This window comes from Trachurus trachurus (genome assembly GCF_905171665.1).
Source record: "Trachurus trachurus genome assembly, chromosome: 7".
In the NCBI taxonomy this organism is placed as follows: domain Eukaryota; kingdom Metazoa; phylum Chordata; class Actinopteri; order Carangiformes; family Carangidae; genus Trachurus; species Trachurus trachurus.
The window spans coordinates 23,486,275-23,504,322 of record NC_139901.1 but is presented as its reverse complement, the minus strand read 5'-3'; the positions used below and the strand labels follow the sequence as shown (position 1 = coordinate 23,504,322).

The 18,048-nt window shown below is 43.1% G+C and overlaps 2 protein-coding genes across 4 annotated transcripts in view; one reads left to right on the top strand and one right to left on the bottom strand.

The window, feature by feature from the left end:
- Positions 1 to 8,893, top strand: part of LOC310988287 (dedicator of cytokinesis protein 3-like) — a gene marked incomplete at both ends in the record, with an annotated part of 48,467 nt that extends 39,574 nt beyond the window's left edge. Inside the window, 15 exons of the mRNA XM_083974830.1 lie at positions 34 to 138; positions 1,643 to 1,784; positions 2,175 to 2,341; positions 3,421 to 3,507; positions 3,606 to 3,785; positions 3,894 to 3,977; positions 4,313 to 4,429; positions 4,625 to 4,767; positions 5,215 to 5,350; positions 5,974 to 6,055; positions 6,228 to 6,343; positions 6,447 to 6,531; positions 6,623 to 6,745; positions 7,040 to 7,122; positions 8,279 to 8,893. Of these exons, the coding sequence (XP_083830956.1) occupies positions 34 to 138; positions 1,643 to 1,784; positions 2,175 to 2,341; positions 3,421 to 3,507; positions 3,606 to 3,785; positions 3,894 to 3,977; positions 4,313 to 4,429; positions 4,625 to 4,767; positions 5,215 to 5,350; positions 5,974 to 6,055; positions 6,228 to 6,343; positions 6,447 to 6,531; positions 6,623 to 6,745; positions 7,040 to 7,122; positions 8,279 to 8,893 (2,265 nt within the window). The remainder of the gene's footprint in view (positions 1 to 33; positions 139 to 1,642; positions 1,785 to 2,174; positions 2,342 to 3,420; positions 3,508 to 3,605; positions 3,786 to 3,893; positions 3,978 to 4,312; positions 4,430 to 4,624; positions 4,768 to 5,214; positions 5,351 to 5,973; positions 6,056 to 6,227; positions 6,344 to 6,446; positions 6,532 to 6,622; positions 6,746 to 7,039; positions 7,123 to 8,278) is intronic.
- A 3,970-nt stretch (positions 8,894 to 12,863) lies between these two features.
- LOC310989218 (poly(rC)-binding protein 4-like) overlaps positions 12,864 to 18,048 on the bottom strand; it is a 47,537-nt gene continuing 42,352 nt past the window's right edge. For all 3 annotated transcript variants that reach the window (XM_083976205.1, XM_083976207.1, XM_083976206.1), the window contains 2 exons: positions 15,533 to 15,702; positions 12,864 to 13,747 (listed from right to left, as the gene is read on the bottom strand). In XM_083976205.1, coding sequence (XP_083832331.1) covers positions 13,402 to 13,747; positions 15,533 to 15,702 — 516 coding nt within the window. In that variant the 3' untranslated portion in view covers positions 12,864 to 13,401. The remainder of the gene's footprint in view (positions 13,748 to 15,532; positions 15,703 to 18,048) is intronic.

The window sequence follows — 18,048 nt, the reverse complement described above, 5'->3', positions numbered from 1 at the left end:
TGACTCTTCTGTATGTTTATCACTCTGTGGCAGAAAATGGAGGCTGCATACTATGACAACATCATCGAACAGCAGAGGATTGAACCCGAGTTTTTCCGAATGGGCTTCTATGGCAGGAAGTTTCCTTTCTTCCTCAGGGTGAGACTTAATAAATCTCCTTTTGTCTGCACTGACACACTTACGATTATGCTGAAGCTACAGATCTCCTTCATGCCTCAGCAGGAGACGGAGTTGAAATAGACTAAATATGTAACATTAAACCCAAATCCATTCCTGGCAGCATGGTGCTGCAGACTTTAATTACCTGTATCTTATATATGTGGCGTTGAGCTGAGGAACAAATGTAGCATATTCGTCTTTCTAGTTTCTAAGTGCTACACTGGGATGTGCTGGCATAAAGATCAGCCGAGCTACTGCTGTCTCTCTGCCAGCCATCCTGGCATCGTCATGAATATGTATCACGAATCTCATCTCAGTGTAACAGAACTTTATCTGTAAAATTTAACTACAGAGATCCATCAGCCTCCACATTAATATTTACCTACGGCTCCTGAGACCTGAGGGGAAACGCTCTATCATCTTCAAATATAAAGAAATGTGTCCACTACGCTGTCGCAGTACGTCAAGAACGAGCCTAAATGTGAAACTCAATAAAGCAGCGGGAGCTTTGTCATGTTCTTCAGCAGGGGTGCACAGAAAACAAAAACATTATGCAGCTGGGAATCCAGTCGCAGACACTAAAGCTAAAACATTTACAACACTTCTGCTAATATCAAACCAGCAAATGTGACTTGTTACGATGATAAAGAAAAAATCCACAGCAGAGGAGTGAGAGAATGATCTGTCTTCACACATGCATCACTAAAGCAGCTTTCCTCCACCTCTGTTTCTAACACACACATTCATCTCACAGATTATGTCACTGTAACATGCTTTTCTAAGGTTTTTGGACTCTGTAGCATTAAAAGCGTTAAACTCACCCTAAATGCAGCCGCTAGATATTTAACTGCAAGCAACAGCTTTGAACAGACACAACACCATATCTGTATTTTCTCCACTGGCTTCGTGTTTTCGTCCAGGTCAGACTACAAACTGCTATTTGTTATCCACGGAGCCCTCCAGATATTAGCACCGTCCTATTTGGCAGAACTCCTCAGACCTTTTACGCTCTCAGTGCTCTGCAGTTTAACAAGCAAATGTGGGCAACAGCTTGAGAAAACTAAGTTACAGAAACACAGTGTAAAGAAACAGAAAACACGATCAATGACAGGTCATCCAGAAAACAACAGAGGCTTATAGGAGATTCTTAAAAGGGATAAACACCTACACATCTCTGTTGCCATGATTTATGTTCACGATAATCATACATTTTGTGAATCTGAGTCAAGTCAGTGGTGCTGGAAAGTCATATTCAAAATTCTGATGGCATTATTGAGATATTATTTTAGTTCTTTGCCTTAAACCAACTATTTTCTCCCTGTACTCTGCTGCTAGACTTTACTTTTCCGACCCTCAGAGGCAAACACCATTGAGACTGAAAACAGTCATCACCAGCATGAGCTACTCCAAGTTGTCAGCTGCCAGTTTAGCGTGTCAGTGTCAGCCATGTGTACATCCACCTGTTATCTTCCCCTCTCCGCAGAATAAGGAGTTTGTCTGTCGTGGTTATGACTATGAACGGCTCGAGGACTTCCAACAAAGGATGCTGGGGGAGTTCCCACAAGCCATTGCCATGCAGCATCCGAACCAACCTGACGACACCATCCTGCAGAGTGACGCCCAGTGTATCCTTCTAGTTTTACTCTGGCTATCATTTGTTTTAATCGTATTTGTTATAGATAAATATAAAAGTTTAATTATTTTTTTCTGTCTATCTTATTTAGACAGCTGATTGGAAAGGATTTTGTCTGAACAATAGTCCAGACATAAGATGGATAACTTGATTTTTGATATAGTTAATTGTTTTTTAATTGATTAATCAACTAATGGTCACAGGCATTGCAGTTAACTTTATGTATTAGAGATTATGAGGGATCACATAAAACCTCTGAGCTCTCACCTCTGTGGAGTTTGACGTCCAGACTCTGAAGCGTTTCCCCTGAGTGTCCCTCCTGCTCTTCCTCCCCTGTGAGTAGTCGTGTCTTTCTGTCAGCTCCTTGACACTCGGTCTCCAGATCTGCAGATCTATGCGGTGACTCCAGTATCAGACATCTCTGATGTGCCTCAGCTGGAGCGTGTGCCCGAGAGGATCAAGAGCTTCTACCGCATAAACAATGTCAGCCGTTTCCACTATGACAGGCCTTTCCACAAGGGGCCAAAGGACCGCGAGAACGAGTTCAGGGTACTGTGAGCCAGCAGTGCCACTCTCAGTCTCGTCTCTGCCTCACGGCTGAATTCAGACGTAGACACTCGTAGAAGACACAAAATAGATGTAACTGCAGATGATTCATGCAGTGATTTTTTTTTCGAGATTAATCTGGCCTCTCAGGTGATGTAAGTGCATGTAACTCCCCCTGGTGGCCATAGAGGAGGAACTAAAGCGTCTCAGCAGAAACGCCTGTAAAATCTTAAGTACATGTCCATAACTTTGAACACTAGGGACTAAAAACTCTCTTAGACAATATTTATTAACACTTAAAAACACACACACAAATGCTTTACCAGGCCTGTGTGGGTGTGGTTTGATCAGATCTGTTTGACAATTGCCAGATAACAAACAACCCACAATCTGTCATCATATTTCGATGAGGTTTATTGTCATGCTAGAATCAGGTAAACATCAATATAATGTAATGTCAATCATGTACGCCACCATGATTTTGAACACATTGTTAAATCCTCTGTAGCAAGGGAGTCGCTAAAAGTTGTGTTGAAAAAAAAACGTGATTGTAATACCAGAGATTCATCCAAGACTAATGTGTATAGCAGTGTATAGCAGTGTATGTGCAGGTGTATTAGTCATAAACACTGCAAAATGTCCGTCAATGACAGTCAAAAACTGTGTTAATTTAGTCAAAGCTTGTTTTGTGTGACCCAGCGACTGACTTTGTGATTGAAAAACTTTGACTTAAATGATGTAATAGTTGTCAGAATTATTGATGATTCATCTTCTATTGATAAACAAACTGATTTAGTGACTGACTGACCCACCCCCCGTCCTATACAGTACATGGTGCTGAATAATCAAACAACAGCAGGTCTTGGACCAGACAAGATACAATAGTTTCCTCTGACACAATAACCTGAATTTGAGTTTGTACTTTTTACTCTTCACTGACCTGACCTACATGCTGCACTAAAACACTGTTGTGGAGGGAATTCCTATTGCAGCCTGGTTATTTATCTCTTATTACACAAGACAATGCCAGATGTTTTTTGGCAGTTAGACTGCATAACATCTGTTCTCTTGACGTTTAACAGAGTCTGTGGATCGAGAGGACGACCCTGATCCTCTCCCGTCCTCTCCCCGGGATCTCCCGCTGGGCAGAAGTGGAGAGGAGAGAAGTGGTGAGGAGCTGAAACATTATTTCTGTCATCTTATACCGCACATACTGTAGTTTCCTCTCAAGGAATGCTAGAGGGTGAATGAGTGTATTTGTTTCCAGGTGGAGGTGAGCCCTCTGGAGAACGCTATTTATGTGGTGGAGAATAAGACCCAGGAGTTGCGGAATCTGATAAGCCAGTACCAACACAGGCAGCATCATGGCAATATCAACCCGCTCAGCATGTGCCTCAATGGGGTCATAGATGCTGCTGTGAACGGAGGCATCGCCAGATATCAGGAGGTAATGTTGTCGGGAGGGAGGGAGGGAGGGACGGACGGGTGCAGAAATGATGAGTGGTGGTGAATCTGTGTTGTGGGAGATGTTCATCCTCATCCTCTTCTACACCAGGCCTTCTTTGATAAGGATTACATCAGCAGTCACCCAGAGGACACAGAGAGGATCACACATCTGAAGGATCTGATGCAGGAGCAGGTCAGACTCAGCTTTCATCATATGGAAACTGCCAGTTTAATAAACTCATTTTATTATTATTATTATTATAACCTTTATTTAATCAGGTTTGTCCCATTGAGATCCAATATCTCTTTTGCAAGAGAGACCTGGTCAAGAATGGCAGCACATAAAGTTTCAACGCATAGTCACATTAATCATAGACAAAAAAACAAAACAAAAAACAGAATACAAATAACAATTGAATTTACAAGATTAGTTAAAAGAATTTACAAGATTAGTCAAAAAAATAATGTGATGTGATGAGGGAGTGAACATCTTTGTCAGTGCTTTGTTCTTCTGGTTTCTTGTAACAGGTGCACATCCTTGGAGTGGGGCTGGCTGTTCACGAGAAGCTGGTGCATCCGGAGATGCGCCCCCTGCACAAAAAACTTGTGGACCAGTTCCACATGATGAGGACAGGTTTACACCATGTGAGTTGTTCCACCTGTGGCTCAGGTTTTCTTGCTTCTGTTCATTCTTTTACTTTCTGACGTGGATGTGAATGGTTCCTTATTTGCAGACACATCGCAATATGTGATAGTGTTTGGTGCTGTGATGCGTTCACGTGTATGCAAGGTTACACTGTGTTTATGTGCATGTGTGAGCAGTCTAATTATTCAGAGCAGTATATGGTTGGGTCCCAGCAGGGTGTGCAAAGCGTGGATCGATTCGGCCCTGCAGGCTGCCCAGGGGTCAACTCTCAAAGAGGCATCCTCTCCTCCCACAGCCACATGAGCCCTGAGAGTGTGCGCCTCATACACAGACACAGGTCAGTCATGCACACAGACACACAAACACACGTCTGTAATTACAGCCCAAACCTTACAGTAATTTGCAGATCTAAATTTAATTGTTGATGTTCACATGTGAAAGTAAGTCCTTTATCTGAAACTGTTCCTGCATGCGTATCCCAGCATGCACACACATTTGATGACACAATAGATTATATCAAGCACAGGCATAAAGTTTACCATTCAGAGTTGCAGCCCTGATGACACACGACTACAGGCTTATAACACAGTTGTATTTTATATCCAAAAACCTTAGTTATAGCAGTTTTCCCACAATGCAGAGAATAATGTTAACGTGAAGTGCAACCTGACCTTCTCTTGAACCAAACCACTCACTATAAACTGTGATATTCAGTAGCTGTGCAGCTTCTACAGGCAAATTCCCGGATGCTTTTACAATGTCCAACATTGTCTCTGTCCTACAGCCCTCTGAACCTTCAGGGGTCCATCCGTCACTCGTCCTCCTCCCTGTCCTCACACACGTCCAGTGAGGCAGGAAATCTGGTCATAATGACAGACGGCCTGATGGGAGAGCACCCCGAGGAGGCAATGCACATGCAGGTAAGATCTTTAAGTGAAAACACACACTAGTCTGGATGACACCATGAAGTGTAACTTTATAGAATTGCTGCTATTTAGCTGTAAATTATAGGAATAGATAAATAAACTACTAGAATATTTGCTTGCAATTTGGTATTTACAAGGAAGATTGAGTATTATAATGTGTGCAAAGGGAGGCAAAGTGCTACATGGGCGTCAGACACATATAGGAGCCATCCCCTGCAGCTGTAACATAACAGAAATAGTCCATAATAATGGTAGTTCCTATAGTTGTGAAAAAGCCACTTGCTATATTCAAGTTTTTAAGAAAGAAAAGTGATATTATGTTGCATGAAAGTGGAAAGTAGTCCATACTGTATAGTGCAATATAATAAGCAGTGAAAATGTGTTGGCTGTTTGTGGAAATTATAAAGAGATTTTCAAGGAAATTAGCTGGAAAATATAGTACCTGTAAAATAAAACGTTCCCCTGCTTCTTCAGTGCTGCTGCTGTGATGCACATAAACTTTTATCATTAGTTTCCTGTCTGCTAGATAAACTGTAAGAGATAGACAGAGGGCTTTTCTTTTCCAGATCAGTGCTTTAATAGTTTTAGTTATATTTACAATGTGTTGTGTTTTGCAGCCGAGCCCCTCCTCCTCCAGCCTGAGCTCAATCCGCTCCAACTCTTCTCAGATTATTAACTCTGCTCCCTCGAGTGCCAGAGGTAAGTAACGCAGCTGCAGAAAGCCACACTGGAGATGGAAACAGACTGAAATCATCATTACCCTGACCAGCCTCCATATTTCTCGGTGTATATTTCTGTCTTGACCAACCGCCGGGGACGGAGGTTGTTATAAGTGGAAATACTAAATTTTCCACTCCTCCTCTCTGACCAGGCTCTCCATCTTTGCCTGATAAGGCCAAACACAACAGGGAAGTGATGATACTGTTGCCATCTCATCGTGAGAGGGCCAACAACTCCATGTACTACAACGTGGCAGAGAATGGACAGGTGGGACAGAACTGGGAACAGCTGAACATGTCATTTTGATTAAAAACCAAACTGATACGGATTCATCACTGTACATTTTTTCTCAAAATTCATTTTTTTTTAGAACAACCACATGCAGCGTGCCTTACTTCAGCAAGTTAGCCCCTGTAAGCCGTGTGCTGATCCTCACATGAATCTGCCAGAGAAAGGTAACACGCAAGGACAGATTCAAATGTACAGTGTGATCAACATGATGTGTATCACGGCGTGTGGTGACACATCTTTGTTTTCTCCCTCCAGTCTTTCCCAATGCTCCCAGCAGCTGGAGTCTGGATGGAGAGAACAGGGAGCAGGTGTCCTACATGCCAGCTTCTACTGGAGGCGTGATCATGCCCCCTGTCCCACCCAGGTCCTTCCCACCAGGTACTTTCTCTTTTCACTTCACCATCAAGTTTTTTAATTAGCGTTGAGAGCGTGTGAGTTCACATTTAAATGTGTTTCACTTTGGCCCGAGCCTCAGTGACGCAATCCAGACTAAAACGAGTTCCACTTTGAAAACCCGGAAAGCTGTTTGCAGAAAAAAAAGGGAAAAAAACATTGTATATAATGTGAATATATATACAGTATATTGTACATTGTTCAATAAAAAGTTGATCACAAAAAAAGAAAAGCTGGAAAGCTGTTTATGACGCCTCCTCCTTTGATTTCTATCTGCAGGACACTTCCTGATGCACTGTGACGCGTTTCACCACCAGAACAACGAACCTCCCCCCGCCCTGCCTGTCCGCTCTCTCCGAAAGGTACATCCATCACAGAAACACCTCAGTAGCACCTTTTTGTTTTTCATATATTTTACATATTTGTTGCTTAGTCAGTTTTGTGCATGAAGTAGTAGTAGAGTAGCACGTCTTGAAAGAGTCGTGTGCTATTGGTTGATGCTGGTACTGTGTTTGTGTTCAGTTGGTTGTAGGGATGTCACGATTACTTGTTTTCACAATTAATCTCAATTAATTAATCGTAAAGGTTCCTAAATACTGACACTTTCCAATAAAGATTATGTCAGAACCATATCGGCAGATGTGAGCCAAAATAAATAAATGCACAGATACTGTAACCTAACATTGAACTGGTATAGGAATTTAAATGTTAGCGTGTCATTTCTAATGAAAAAAAAAACGATTAAAATAAACTTAAACATTTGGTATAGATGACAATTAATGACTTGAATATTTCAAACACTTCCCCAGGGGGATCAACAACTGGTCCTATATTAATAAATACTTGAAACATTTTGTGTAAATAATTTGTAATGTAATTATATTTTGCCTATATTTGATTTTATAGTGTTGTGAAATTAATTAATGCAAAAATAATCATGATAATTGTAATACCGTGATTATTTCTCTGACAATATTCGTACCAAGAAAATCTATAATCGTGACATCCCCAGTTGGTTGAACTGGATGCTGCAGGCTGATTCAGTCCATTGTTGCAAGGCAAACTGTGGCTCTGTCTGTTTTTCTTTTCAGTTTTCTCTCTCTCTTCTTTGCTGTTGTTCCGGTTTATTTGCATTTTCATAAATACATCATAAAGATATAACACTGCTTTGGACAGCACGTTCAGAATATTTCCTGACGTCACAAAATTAGTCACTTCTCACACGATGCCTTCACTTACAGTCAATTTATTAATTATACGCCACTTCAATGCAAATGACTCATTGCATAATGCCTATAATAATTACAAAGCCATTTAGTGACTCTAAGTAGCTGGCTGCCTGTCTTCTGTCATGTGAGACTTGCATTTGCAATATTTCTGTCGGCATGTGAAGGCAGCACGAACCAGTGTTGAAATTCAGGTTGTTATGACAACACTGCACTCTGTGTCCTTGACTGGAGGTCAAGAGAAACAAACCCATGATGCCAACAGTCTCTCTCTCCCTCTCTATTTCTCCAGTCTCCTCTCCACCCGATCCCTGGCTCCCCCACCAGTCCTCAGTCAGCGTTGGGGGGCAGTAACTCCACGCTGTCCGGCAGCGCCAGCAGCGGCGTTTCCTCCCTGAGCGAGAGCAACTACGGCGGTCAGTATCCAGACCCCGGCCCGATCAGGAACGACGCCTTGGAGCCTCTTCCCAGCCACCTGTGGTCCCCTCCCGACGAGTACCTGGCCTCTCCCTACATGCACCTCCACTACGGCGGCCCGGAGATCGACTCCGTGGACCCGGTTCGCCCGTTCCACTACCGCAGCCCCGCCTCGCACCCGCACACCCACCCGCACCCTCACGCCCACGCCCACCCGGGGCTGGACAGCCATTCCCACGGGCCGCCGCCGCCTCACCACCACGGCGCCCCCACTCACGGCCCTCACCACATCCCGTACCGCCGGCCTCAGCCTCCCGCCGTGCCGCCCAAGCCCTACCTGAGAGAGGGCTGCATCCCGGAGGAGGAGCTGACGCCTCAGCCCATCCCGCTGCCTCGCAGGATCTTCCACTCCCCTCACGGTCACAGGGAGGACCAGGGGAAACACGCCTGGGAGCAGTGCATCAGCGAGGAGCACGAGGAGACGCAGTGATGAGGAGGCTCGGGTTATGTTTCAGTTAGAGCTTTCTTCTCCTTGTCTTTTTTCCCTTCGTGTGCACTGAGTTAAAGGAGCGGTGATAGAAAGAGTCTGACGTGAAGCGGCAGAGTGTGCTCCGCTGACCCTTCTCGCTCCGTGTTTTTAATTTCAGCGCACATGAAGGGAAGAAACGAGCGACTGAACCTCGATGAATCCACAGTATGAGGCACAACTGCCGTCACTGCTCTGCGTGGCCTCTTAGATATTATTAGAAGAAATTTATCTGTTGGGACAGATCAACTTTGTTCAGAAATTGATATTTGATTGTACACGACTGTACAACTCGTCTGTGAGCATGTTTTTTCATTTGAGAATAATAAGACAACAGTTTTGTGAAATATGACGACCATGGTCATAACCAACATGATCCCAGGTGCAGTATAAGCTCTGACCTCCCTTAATTTTGCTTTCATGTCATTTTCACAACACGGGGCAACTACAGAAGGTTATTACTCACAGAGAAGCCACTTCTCTGCTTTAAAGGCTTCATATATATGAATTTCTTATTTTGATAAATTTGCTACATTATAGTGTTTTCAAAGGCTTATGTCCATTGTGTTTTTCAAAACACTGTTAAGTGCTCCTTAATAGTGAATCATATCAAATGGCGCACTGTAATACGTGTTGCTGACGGGCTGTCATAACTCGTAGGTCTCTAAAGGTTGGACTTGCAGCTCTCCTCTTGGACCGGCATCTCAAGGGACATGAACTTCAGTCAAAGACAGACTGATGATTCCCCATCCGCACCGTGCGTATGGAAACCTACGTGAATGTATTCAGACGAGATGTTCTACTTGTATTGCACAAGCTGCAATCCAGTTTTATTATTTGTTTATTTTATTTTATTTTATTTTATTTTTTTGTTCAAGTGCTTTAAGTTCAGTCCATGTTAAAGAAGTCTCTATTTGTCTCTTCTGTGTGACAAAGATATCTTGAGAGCGGTGAGAGCGTTCAGTGGACTGAGGGGAAGCTGAGGACAATGACAGGCAGCACCCACACCTGTCACATTTCATGTTCATGGTGAATGAAGAACGAAGGACTTATCCACTTCACACCTCAACCACCTGCTGGACACTGAAAACCAACACCAGTACCATTCCTTCTCTCTCTCTCTCTCTCTCTCTCTCTCTCTCTCTCCCTCTCTCTTTCTTTTTCTCCCCTCCATCTTTCTCCTTCTCTGTATGGTTGTCAGACCATGTTAAGCAGTGAGGGCTGAGCCTGGACAGCTGCAGTGACTCTGGCGTCACGCCTGATGCTGATGACACTGAAGCCCGCCCGCTGAGTGGCCAGTTGAGGAACCCACTCAGACAGCGTTGGAATTGCCTACCTGCCTTAAGTGCACTCAAATGCAGTTTGACCCCCTTCATCCAGACTGTGAGAAACTCATTTATCGATGGCCGCTCTCCTTTTCATTCTGTTCACTATACACTTCCTGGAGGAAAACAAAAAAAAAAGAGATATCTACCTACAGTAGTGATGTTTTTGTATGGTTTCGTCCCGCTTTGGTTTCAAATTGTTGTTTGGTTTGTAGCGCTAATATTTCTTATTCTGCCTGCGGCTCTTTCTCGATCACCTTCTGCTGTGTGAAAACTGATGATGTGTTCCAGAGAGGGGAGGTTTACTTTGAACACCGCTGTTTATTGCGACGTAGTGGGTTGGAAGGATATAGCTAATATTTTAACAATTAACTTGTTTTCCTGGTTGTTTTTTTGCAGGTGGATGCTTTGTGTTACTGTACATCAAGTTGTCAGCTGACTAGACAACATCTATTTTTGTATGTGAGATCATCAGTTGTGTGAACATATTTCAGAAACCGTACCAAGTCAGAAGGTACTGCATAGGCTGCTGTACTTTGTATGGAGATGATCCTGAGGTTAGATATATACAGTATGTGAGTATCTCTTGTGAGCTTGATGGCACTGAGGAAACTGGTGACTGAAGTGATACTCAAAATATAGGTACAATAGAATTTTTCAATGTAAATTCTGTTATTGTACATACAGCAGTATTGTGAAATATTTTTGAGAATTATTGCAGACGCCCCAAAAAAGGTTTATCGTTGTTTTGTGTATATACATGTACTCCAGAGATCAATGTAATTGATAAATATCTATAATCAGTGTTTGAAAAAGGACAAATCCATTAGACTGTGGCTGTCTCCACCGTTCTTGACTTTGAGTCTTCTCATATAAATACTTTATACACTTTTCAATGTGCTTTCCTGTACATATGGTGTTAGCATGATCGAACAGTGTTTGGTTGTAAAAGTGGTTTTCCTACTCCCATAACTGCTGTGGTATGGAATTCATTAACGATGCCAAACATTAAAGACAATCTTTTATCAGCTCTAACTCCCTCCATCCTTACTGTACATTTGCTGTGCTGTGATTTGACGAGGCCGAGTGTGGAGACGGAGACCGGCAGCAGAGGGCGCTGTCTGAGAGTGGAAATACATCACTGTGACACTGAGATGGTGAGAATGCAAAGTTATGGTAATTTTCTCAATGTTTTTTTTTTTATTCGTGTGTGTGTTTGTGTGAAGTACATGTGTGCATCCCTTGCTCCACCACAGATGAAAATACATGACAAACTCTTCAGATGCACTGACAGCCAAGGTCCCAGCTCTCACCAACTCAAGCTTCACGCTGTCACCACTGTCCCACTTTGTTATTCAGATGCAGCACATCTTGTTATTTGATGTGCTGCTGGTAATTCAGCGGGAGTTTAAAGTTTGAACTTTTCTTTGTTCATATGATGGGGGGAAAATAATTATGTCTTTTCTATTAAATGTGGGGGAGTGCTGTTTACAAATCCTTGAAAATCATCAAGATGGATGTGCTCCGAAGTCAGTTCATCGCATTTCAGTGAGAAGTGTTGTCTGTGCCCACAGATGGCACAAGTGACCCACTGAGACCCTGAGGACCACTTTTAAAACACATGATGCCTTCAAAGACTGAAAGAAATATCAGACTATAGATAGATAGATAGATAGATAGATAGATAGATAGATAGATAGATAGATAGATAAAATAGTCTCAAGGCTTCTCCTCTTTCTCTTTGCTACTAATTTGACTTCAACAGTGAAGGTGCAGGTGTTTTTTGTGTGTTTGCCTCTAAGAGTGAATGTCTTTGGCACCGATGAGGACTGTGCACCCACAGTGTCTTGCATATCCATGATGCAGTCACAGAAGAAAAAAAAATGGGGGTGGGGGTGAGGATGAAAGGATCCTAGCTGCCTCTCCGGAGGATGATGATGCTGTGGTGCATGCTGATGCAGATACTGAATTTTATTTTTGCAGCATCACTGAGACGCCTCTCATTTTTCTACTTCTCTCCCTCTGTTCGTGTCCTTTTCTTTCTTCCTGGCAAAGCCTGTATTTTGTCTTGAGGGACGTTCGGTGATTGATTTCCGTATTATAACTGGCTCTCCACACACACGCACACAGAACAGCGTGTGATTCAGGATCTGCTTTTGTCTGTGCTCACTTACATGCATGTCAGTGCATTGCTTGGCATGCTGGCAGTGCCTCTGTCTCTTCTGGGGTTGCACTGTCTCATTCTGCAGTTATTGTTTGGCGCACAAGAGCACGATGATATGAAAAAAAAACAAAAAAAAACACCTCATAAATTTTGGCAACCTGAATGACAGGCTGCCAACCAGACTCTGTTTTGGAGAAAAACAAAAATAACCTGGCTCTGGCATTGCATCTGGTTGTGTTTGTTTCCTCCTGAATGTGTGTCGCTGTGCTGCTACATTAATTTATCCCTGATTTGGTTTAAATTCGCTCTGTGCTGTGAGAGAACCTGTAAACAAACTGACGGCAAAAACAAACTAGGAGACAAATAAATCCACCATGTCAGGAAACAAAGACTTTTAATAAATGAAACAATACTAATAAATAAAGATTAAACAAGTTGCTCATTCAAAACAAAATCCAACAAAATGAACATAACACTGAACGGTAAAGTAGCACAGATTATTAAAAAAAAAATCCCCCCAGACATTTACAAATTTTCTTAAAAACTTCAAGAGGCAAACATAGACATTGTATAAAAGCATCATACAGTAGAGCATTTGTCATCTGAGTATAATTTACAAATTTATTGAGGATAAATACTCACAGCTGATCCCTCACTTGGGATACACATGTGAAAACTGTTATTTAAACATGTGTCTCTCAGGTGAGGCTCCAGCCCTTTTTTTAGTGATCAATAACAGTGATGAGGTGACGATGAAAGCAGTCCATCAAGTCATGGGAAAACTCACAAATTATGTATAACTGTAAATAACTTTTAATAGCTTTATCCACATCCCCATTGGTCTCTTCTCTGTTGGTGCATCATAGAATAAAAGTCAAGAACATCTCTGCCAGCGGATATGGCTACATCAGGCGTTTGTGGAAGAACACTGCGCAGCTGCTGCCCTTCGTCTCGCTCTCCAGACACGGGACGCAGAGGCCGCATCAGTACGGAGCGAACTTCTGTCTCTCTGGCTTTTTGATGCAGTTGGCTGAGGAGATTTTGGCGGTGTAGGCGGCCAGACTGGTGTGGGAGGGTGCTGCGGTGACAGCCACGGTGGGGGCGGGGCTGGACAGAGTCAGAAAGGGGACGGACTTCACCCCCAGCAGGCCGGAGAGGGGCATGGCGCCGTATGGGGTGCCCAGCATATGAGCCGGGGTCAGCGCGCCCATAGTGGCCAGGGTGGGTGCGGGAGAGGCAGCTGGGGAGGCCGACTGGGTGAAGGCCATGTTGAGGTCGACCGGAGTTGCCATGGTGGCTGCCTGGGCTGTGGATTTGGCTGTCTCTAAACTATGAGGGCAGATATAGGAGGAGGAGGAGGAGGAGGAGGGAGGACAGGGAGACAGGGACGGGACAGAAAAGGAAGATTAGAGGATTATACTGTTGCTGCAACACTGGGTGAAGTTTCTGGAAAATCATTAAAGGGGAACTCCACCAATATTACAAAGTCTGTTTACAGGCTTGGAGCTGCTACTGCGTATGAGGGGGAAAAAAACGTAGAGCAAAGACTTATGTGGGTGAAATCTGATAAGAGTTCCTCAAATGATGCCGCTCGGGTCAGTGTTGTTTGGGTCTGAAGATTACAAACCTGAAAGCAAAACAACAGCTGAACAGCTGAAGTGTGCAGATAGAAGGGAGGTCTGTAGTTCTGTATCCGTGTTTCACACCTGAATCAACAACCACTTGCTTTGTAGGTAATATTCATTCACTTCAGGACAGTTGAAGGCCTTAAATGAAACAGGTACTTTTCTTCAGCGGGGCCTCTTTAAATGGCTCTGCTCCTACAGTACTTATCCTATCAGAGCCTTTTGTATCCGTTGTGCTCCTCTGATCTGTAGAGCTTCTCCAGGCTCCATCCTGGGACCTATTTCAGTCTCTTTGTCCTTATCTGTCAGTTCAACTGTTTCCATTGTGCCCTGCTCAGAGTTCAAGACTCATGGTGACCCAGTGGTCTCTGCTCTGGCTCAGGAGTTTCTCTGTATAAGTCACATCCGCAAACCTATTGATGCTTCCTTAACCTAGTTTGGCTTTTTTTTCACCCCCCTTATGACTGCTGCTCTTAATCATCAAAATGCTTTTATCTTTTTTTTGGCTGTGAAACAGTTTGTTCCATATAAATAAAATGGTGCTTGCTCACTAATTTTAAAAGACTGCTTTGAGGGTATAAAGAAAATGGCACTTTGCTTCTGTTTGGAGATCCCAGGTGTAAATCATGGTGAACAACAACTGATTTTAATTTCCTCTTTATCTGTGATTATATTGACAGTCGTTCTTGCAACACTACTCCTCCCTAATCCCAAATAAGTCCATCTGGATTTCTGTTATTGTATTATCAATATATATTTTTACAGGTTTGCAGGAGATCGGAAGAAAAGCTTTGCTTTTATTGATTCTTTCTTTTAAAAGGTAAAACAAGCTTTCGTCGTGCAGTTTTAATAGGGAGCGATGGGGAAGTAAAGTCAGTCTCAGCAAAACATACTGGTTAATGTGGAGATGTTCTTTTGTTTCTCATTTTAATATCCAAGGTTTTAAGAGAGGTTGCATTAACCTATTGCAGAATCCTTCTTGGTTTGTTTGTTATGGGAGCAAAAATTATGTTCTTGTTTTTCATCAGTGGAAAAGTTGAAATTAATGATCGACACTCCCTCTTTTGAATCACTAATCAGAGAGTACTAGTTATTACCAAAGGAATTTCTATTAGATTTATTCCCATGTTTAGATTTATATAAAGAAAGAAACATAATAACCTACTTTTAATGGTGTTGCTCTATTTTTATTCTACTTTTGTTGTACTTTTTTCCTTTTTATTGTGTGTTTTCTTATAATTTTATTCGTATTAACTACTTCAATGTCTCCAGAAGTAAACAAACTAAAAAGGCTGAATCCCAAAGAGACGCACTTACTACAATGTAAAATACAATCCTGATTTTACTCATTCCCTCAAGGCCAATTACCAGCAGCACAAGGACATACCTTATTATTGCTTATCACACTATAGCATAACCTTTGACCCCTGTATTTTTCTCTCGCCTCTATGTGATTCATTAGACGACTGTACGTGCTACTGGGCCTCACCAGGAGGTAATGAGGTACTGGGCCAGGTTGATGCTGACGGGTGTTCCTGTGATGGTGACGTGGCGGTCGGTCGTCCCGTCCAGCTGGCTGCCGATCTTGATCTGAGCTCCTGACACCTGCCTGATCTCGTTGATTTTAGTGCCCTGACGACCAATGATCGAGCCGATCAACTGCAAAAAAAAAAAAAAAAGGACAGAGGTGAGGCGGATCGTTCAAATTGATGGAAAGATGAAAGACAATGTTGATACACAGAGAGGGATCAGAAGACATAGTTTATGAGGAGAAGGTTCAATAAATCATTTGACTGGATCTGTTATGCTGATCAAAGTGATTCTGACTAAAAAAAAAGGTAAAAGCAAAACAACGTAAACAAAAACAAGTGTGCCGTTGCTGTTGAGCTGACTTAATGCAGACCACTTCAAATATTGCAATTACATTGTTTGTCTTCAGTGGACTGGTCATCCATCATGCATGTCAAAAGCACTTTTTTTCCCCCAGAGTCTTCCTTAATTGCTACTGCGTGTGCTCCGGTAAAAGAGACGAGAGAAGGCACATTTGCCTGTCATTAATCTGAGTGGCTAAAAGGTTATTGATTCCTCTGAGTGGTGATGACTTCCCAAACAAATCACTTCCCAAACACATGCCAGCTAGATGCATCTCCGCACTAATGGAAAACATAATGGGAAAATAACTCAAATATATAATATACGTCCCATCGGCTTGAGCGCTCCCTCTGCTCAGAGTAGATTAGACAGTGACACGAGTTTTATTGCATTCCCAAATACATTATCACTTTTGTTTTGCTTTCATTACCCAACCTGGACCCATGCCTATTAGCCACAATAGATATTTAACAGACCCAGGGCTCGGGGGCTGCGTATCAGCTCAAGTGCAGGGTGTCAGGGCTCAGCGACGGGGTTATGCTGCCAGATATATAGTGAGTGGGGCAGACAGTGATGAAGTGCTTGTAGTATGTGTGTGTGTGTGTGTGTGTGTGTGTGTGTGTGTGTGTGTGTGTGTGTGTGTGTGTGTGTGTGTGTGTGTGTGTGTCCTGGCAGCTTAACGGTGGCTGACACAGAGGTGGAAATACACAACACACACACACAAACGCAGTGATCGTGCTGCACTTGTCCCTGCATTTCACATTCCTTTCCCGAGAAGTAAGCAGCCTGTTCCACAATGTCTGATTTGTCACACAGCGACCTGGTTGGTCTGCTTGACTATTATTGGCTCAGCAGTTTATTTGGGGGGAGGGGTGTATGTGTGTATGGGGGGGGTTAGGGGTGTGGGTAGGGGGCGGACACACAGCCTAAAGAGCAACTCATGAGACAATGGCCACGACAGACCTCAAATCACAGATAACGTCTCTTCCCCACTGAGACCAAGAATCCCCACTGGACTCTGGCCTTTTACACCACCTGTCAATAGATACCAGCTGTCAACAGCTCACCCACTTTGGTATGTATGACCTCAGTCAACATTCCTGTAAGAACGACCACAAAAAAACACTTTACAAGTGCACCCGGAGCTAAATAAATGACCAAGGAGACACTACATACTGTACAGCCTATCCCTGCTGCAGCGATTATTTTCTTCTTACGTATTCAAATACCAGAAGCACTGCTCAACGCTCCTGGTCTTCAGCTGGAAGTGGCCTATATATTGTTGAGTTCCTGCTGAGGCAGTCATTTGAAAGGACACAGGAAGAGGGATGGGATGGTGAGGGTGCAGCCATTTTTCTTCTGGATAAATCCTCCTTGTGCAGAAGTACGGTGCATACTGCTGACTGGGTGTTAGCAGTTTCTCAATGCATCCGTATGTGTGCGCGTGTGTGTATATGTACGCACAAGACTCCTTTGGCGTTCAGTGTATGGGCACAGAGCAGGATTGTGCAGTTGGAGTGTGGCCGGCCTGAGGGCGGACAGAGGACTGAGGAGGCTCAGTCATGGCTATAAGTCCTCTCTTCTGGAACAATGGCTGGAGCTTACAGCTGTCCCCGTCACGTATAGCACTGGACTCACTCATTCCTCTGATGCATTGTGCCGCTTGCTGTGTGGGGGTTCACTTCAGGCATTTTAGAAATGTTGTTGAAAGGTTGTGGTGGCTATATCCTCCACTGTGCAGTGAAACCTTGAGTAATCAATTCTTGTTTTTCTCTTGTTGTTGTTTTTTTAACAAAGACAGCAAAGAAAAATTAATTTCATTGTTTGAAAACATTTTTTTGGGGGGGTTGTGTTTTTTTTTTTTTTTAATTATGTGCAATTCAACAAGCCTGTCAAACCACAGTACATTACTGTTTTGGTCCTGTTTGGTTAACACTTTTTAGGACAACTATAACATTTTTCAATATTGTCAACAAATTCCACAAAACAAACCAACCAACAATGAACTGATCCAAACAAGTATCGTCTGTGCAGCTAAACCCTCATATAGTGTAATTTATTCCTCTGTGACACAGGCCTCCATTGTTTTCCAGAGCTATTAGAAACACATCAATGAGCTACACTGTTGCACCG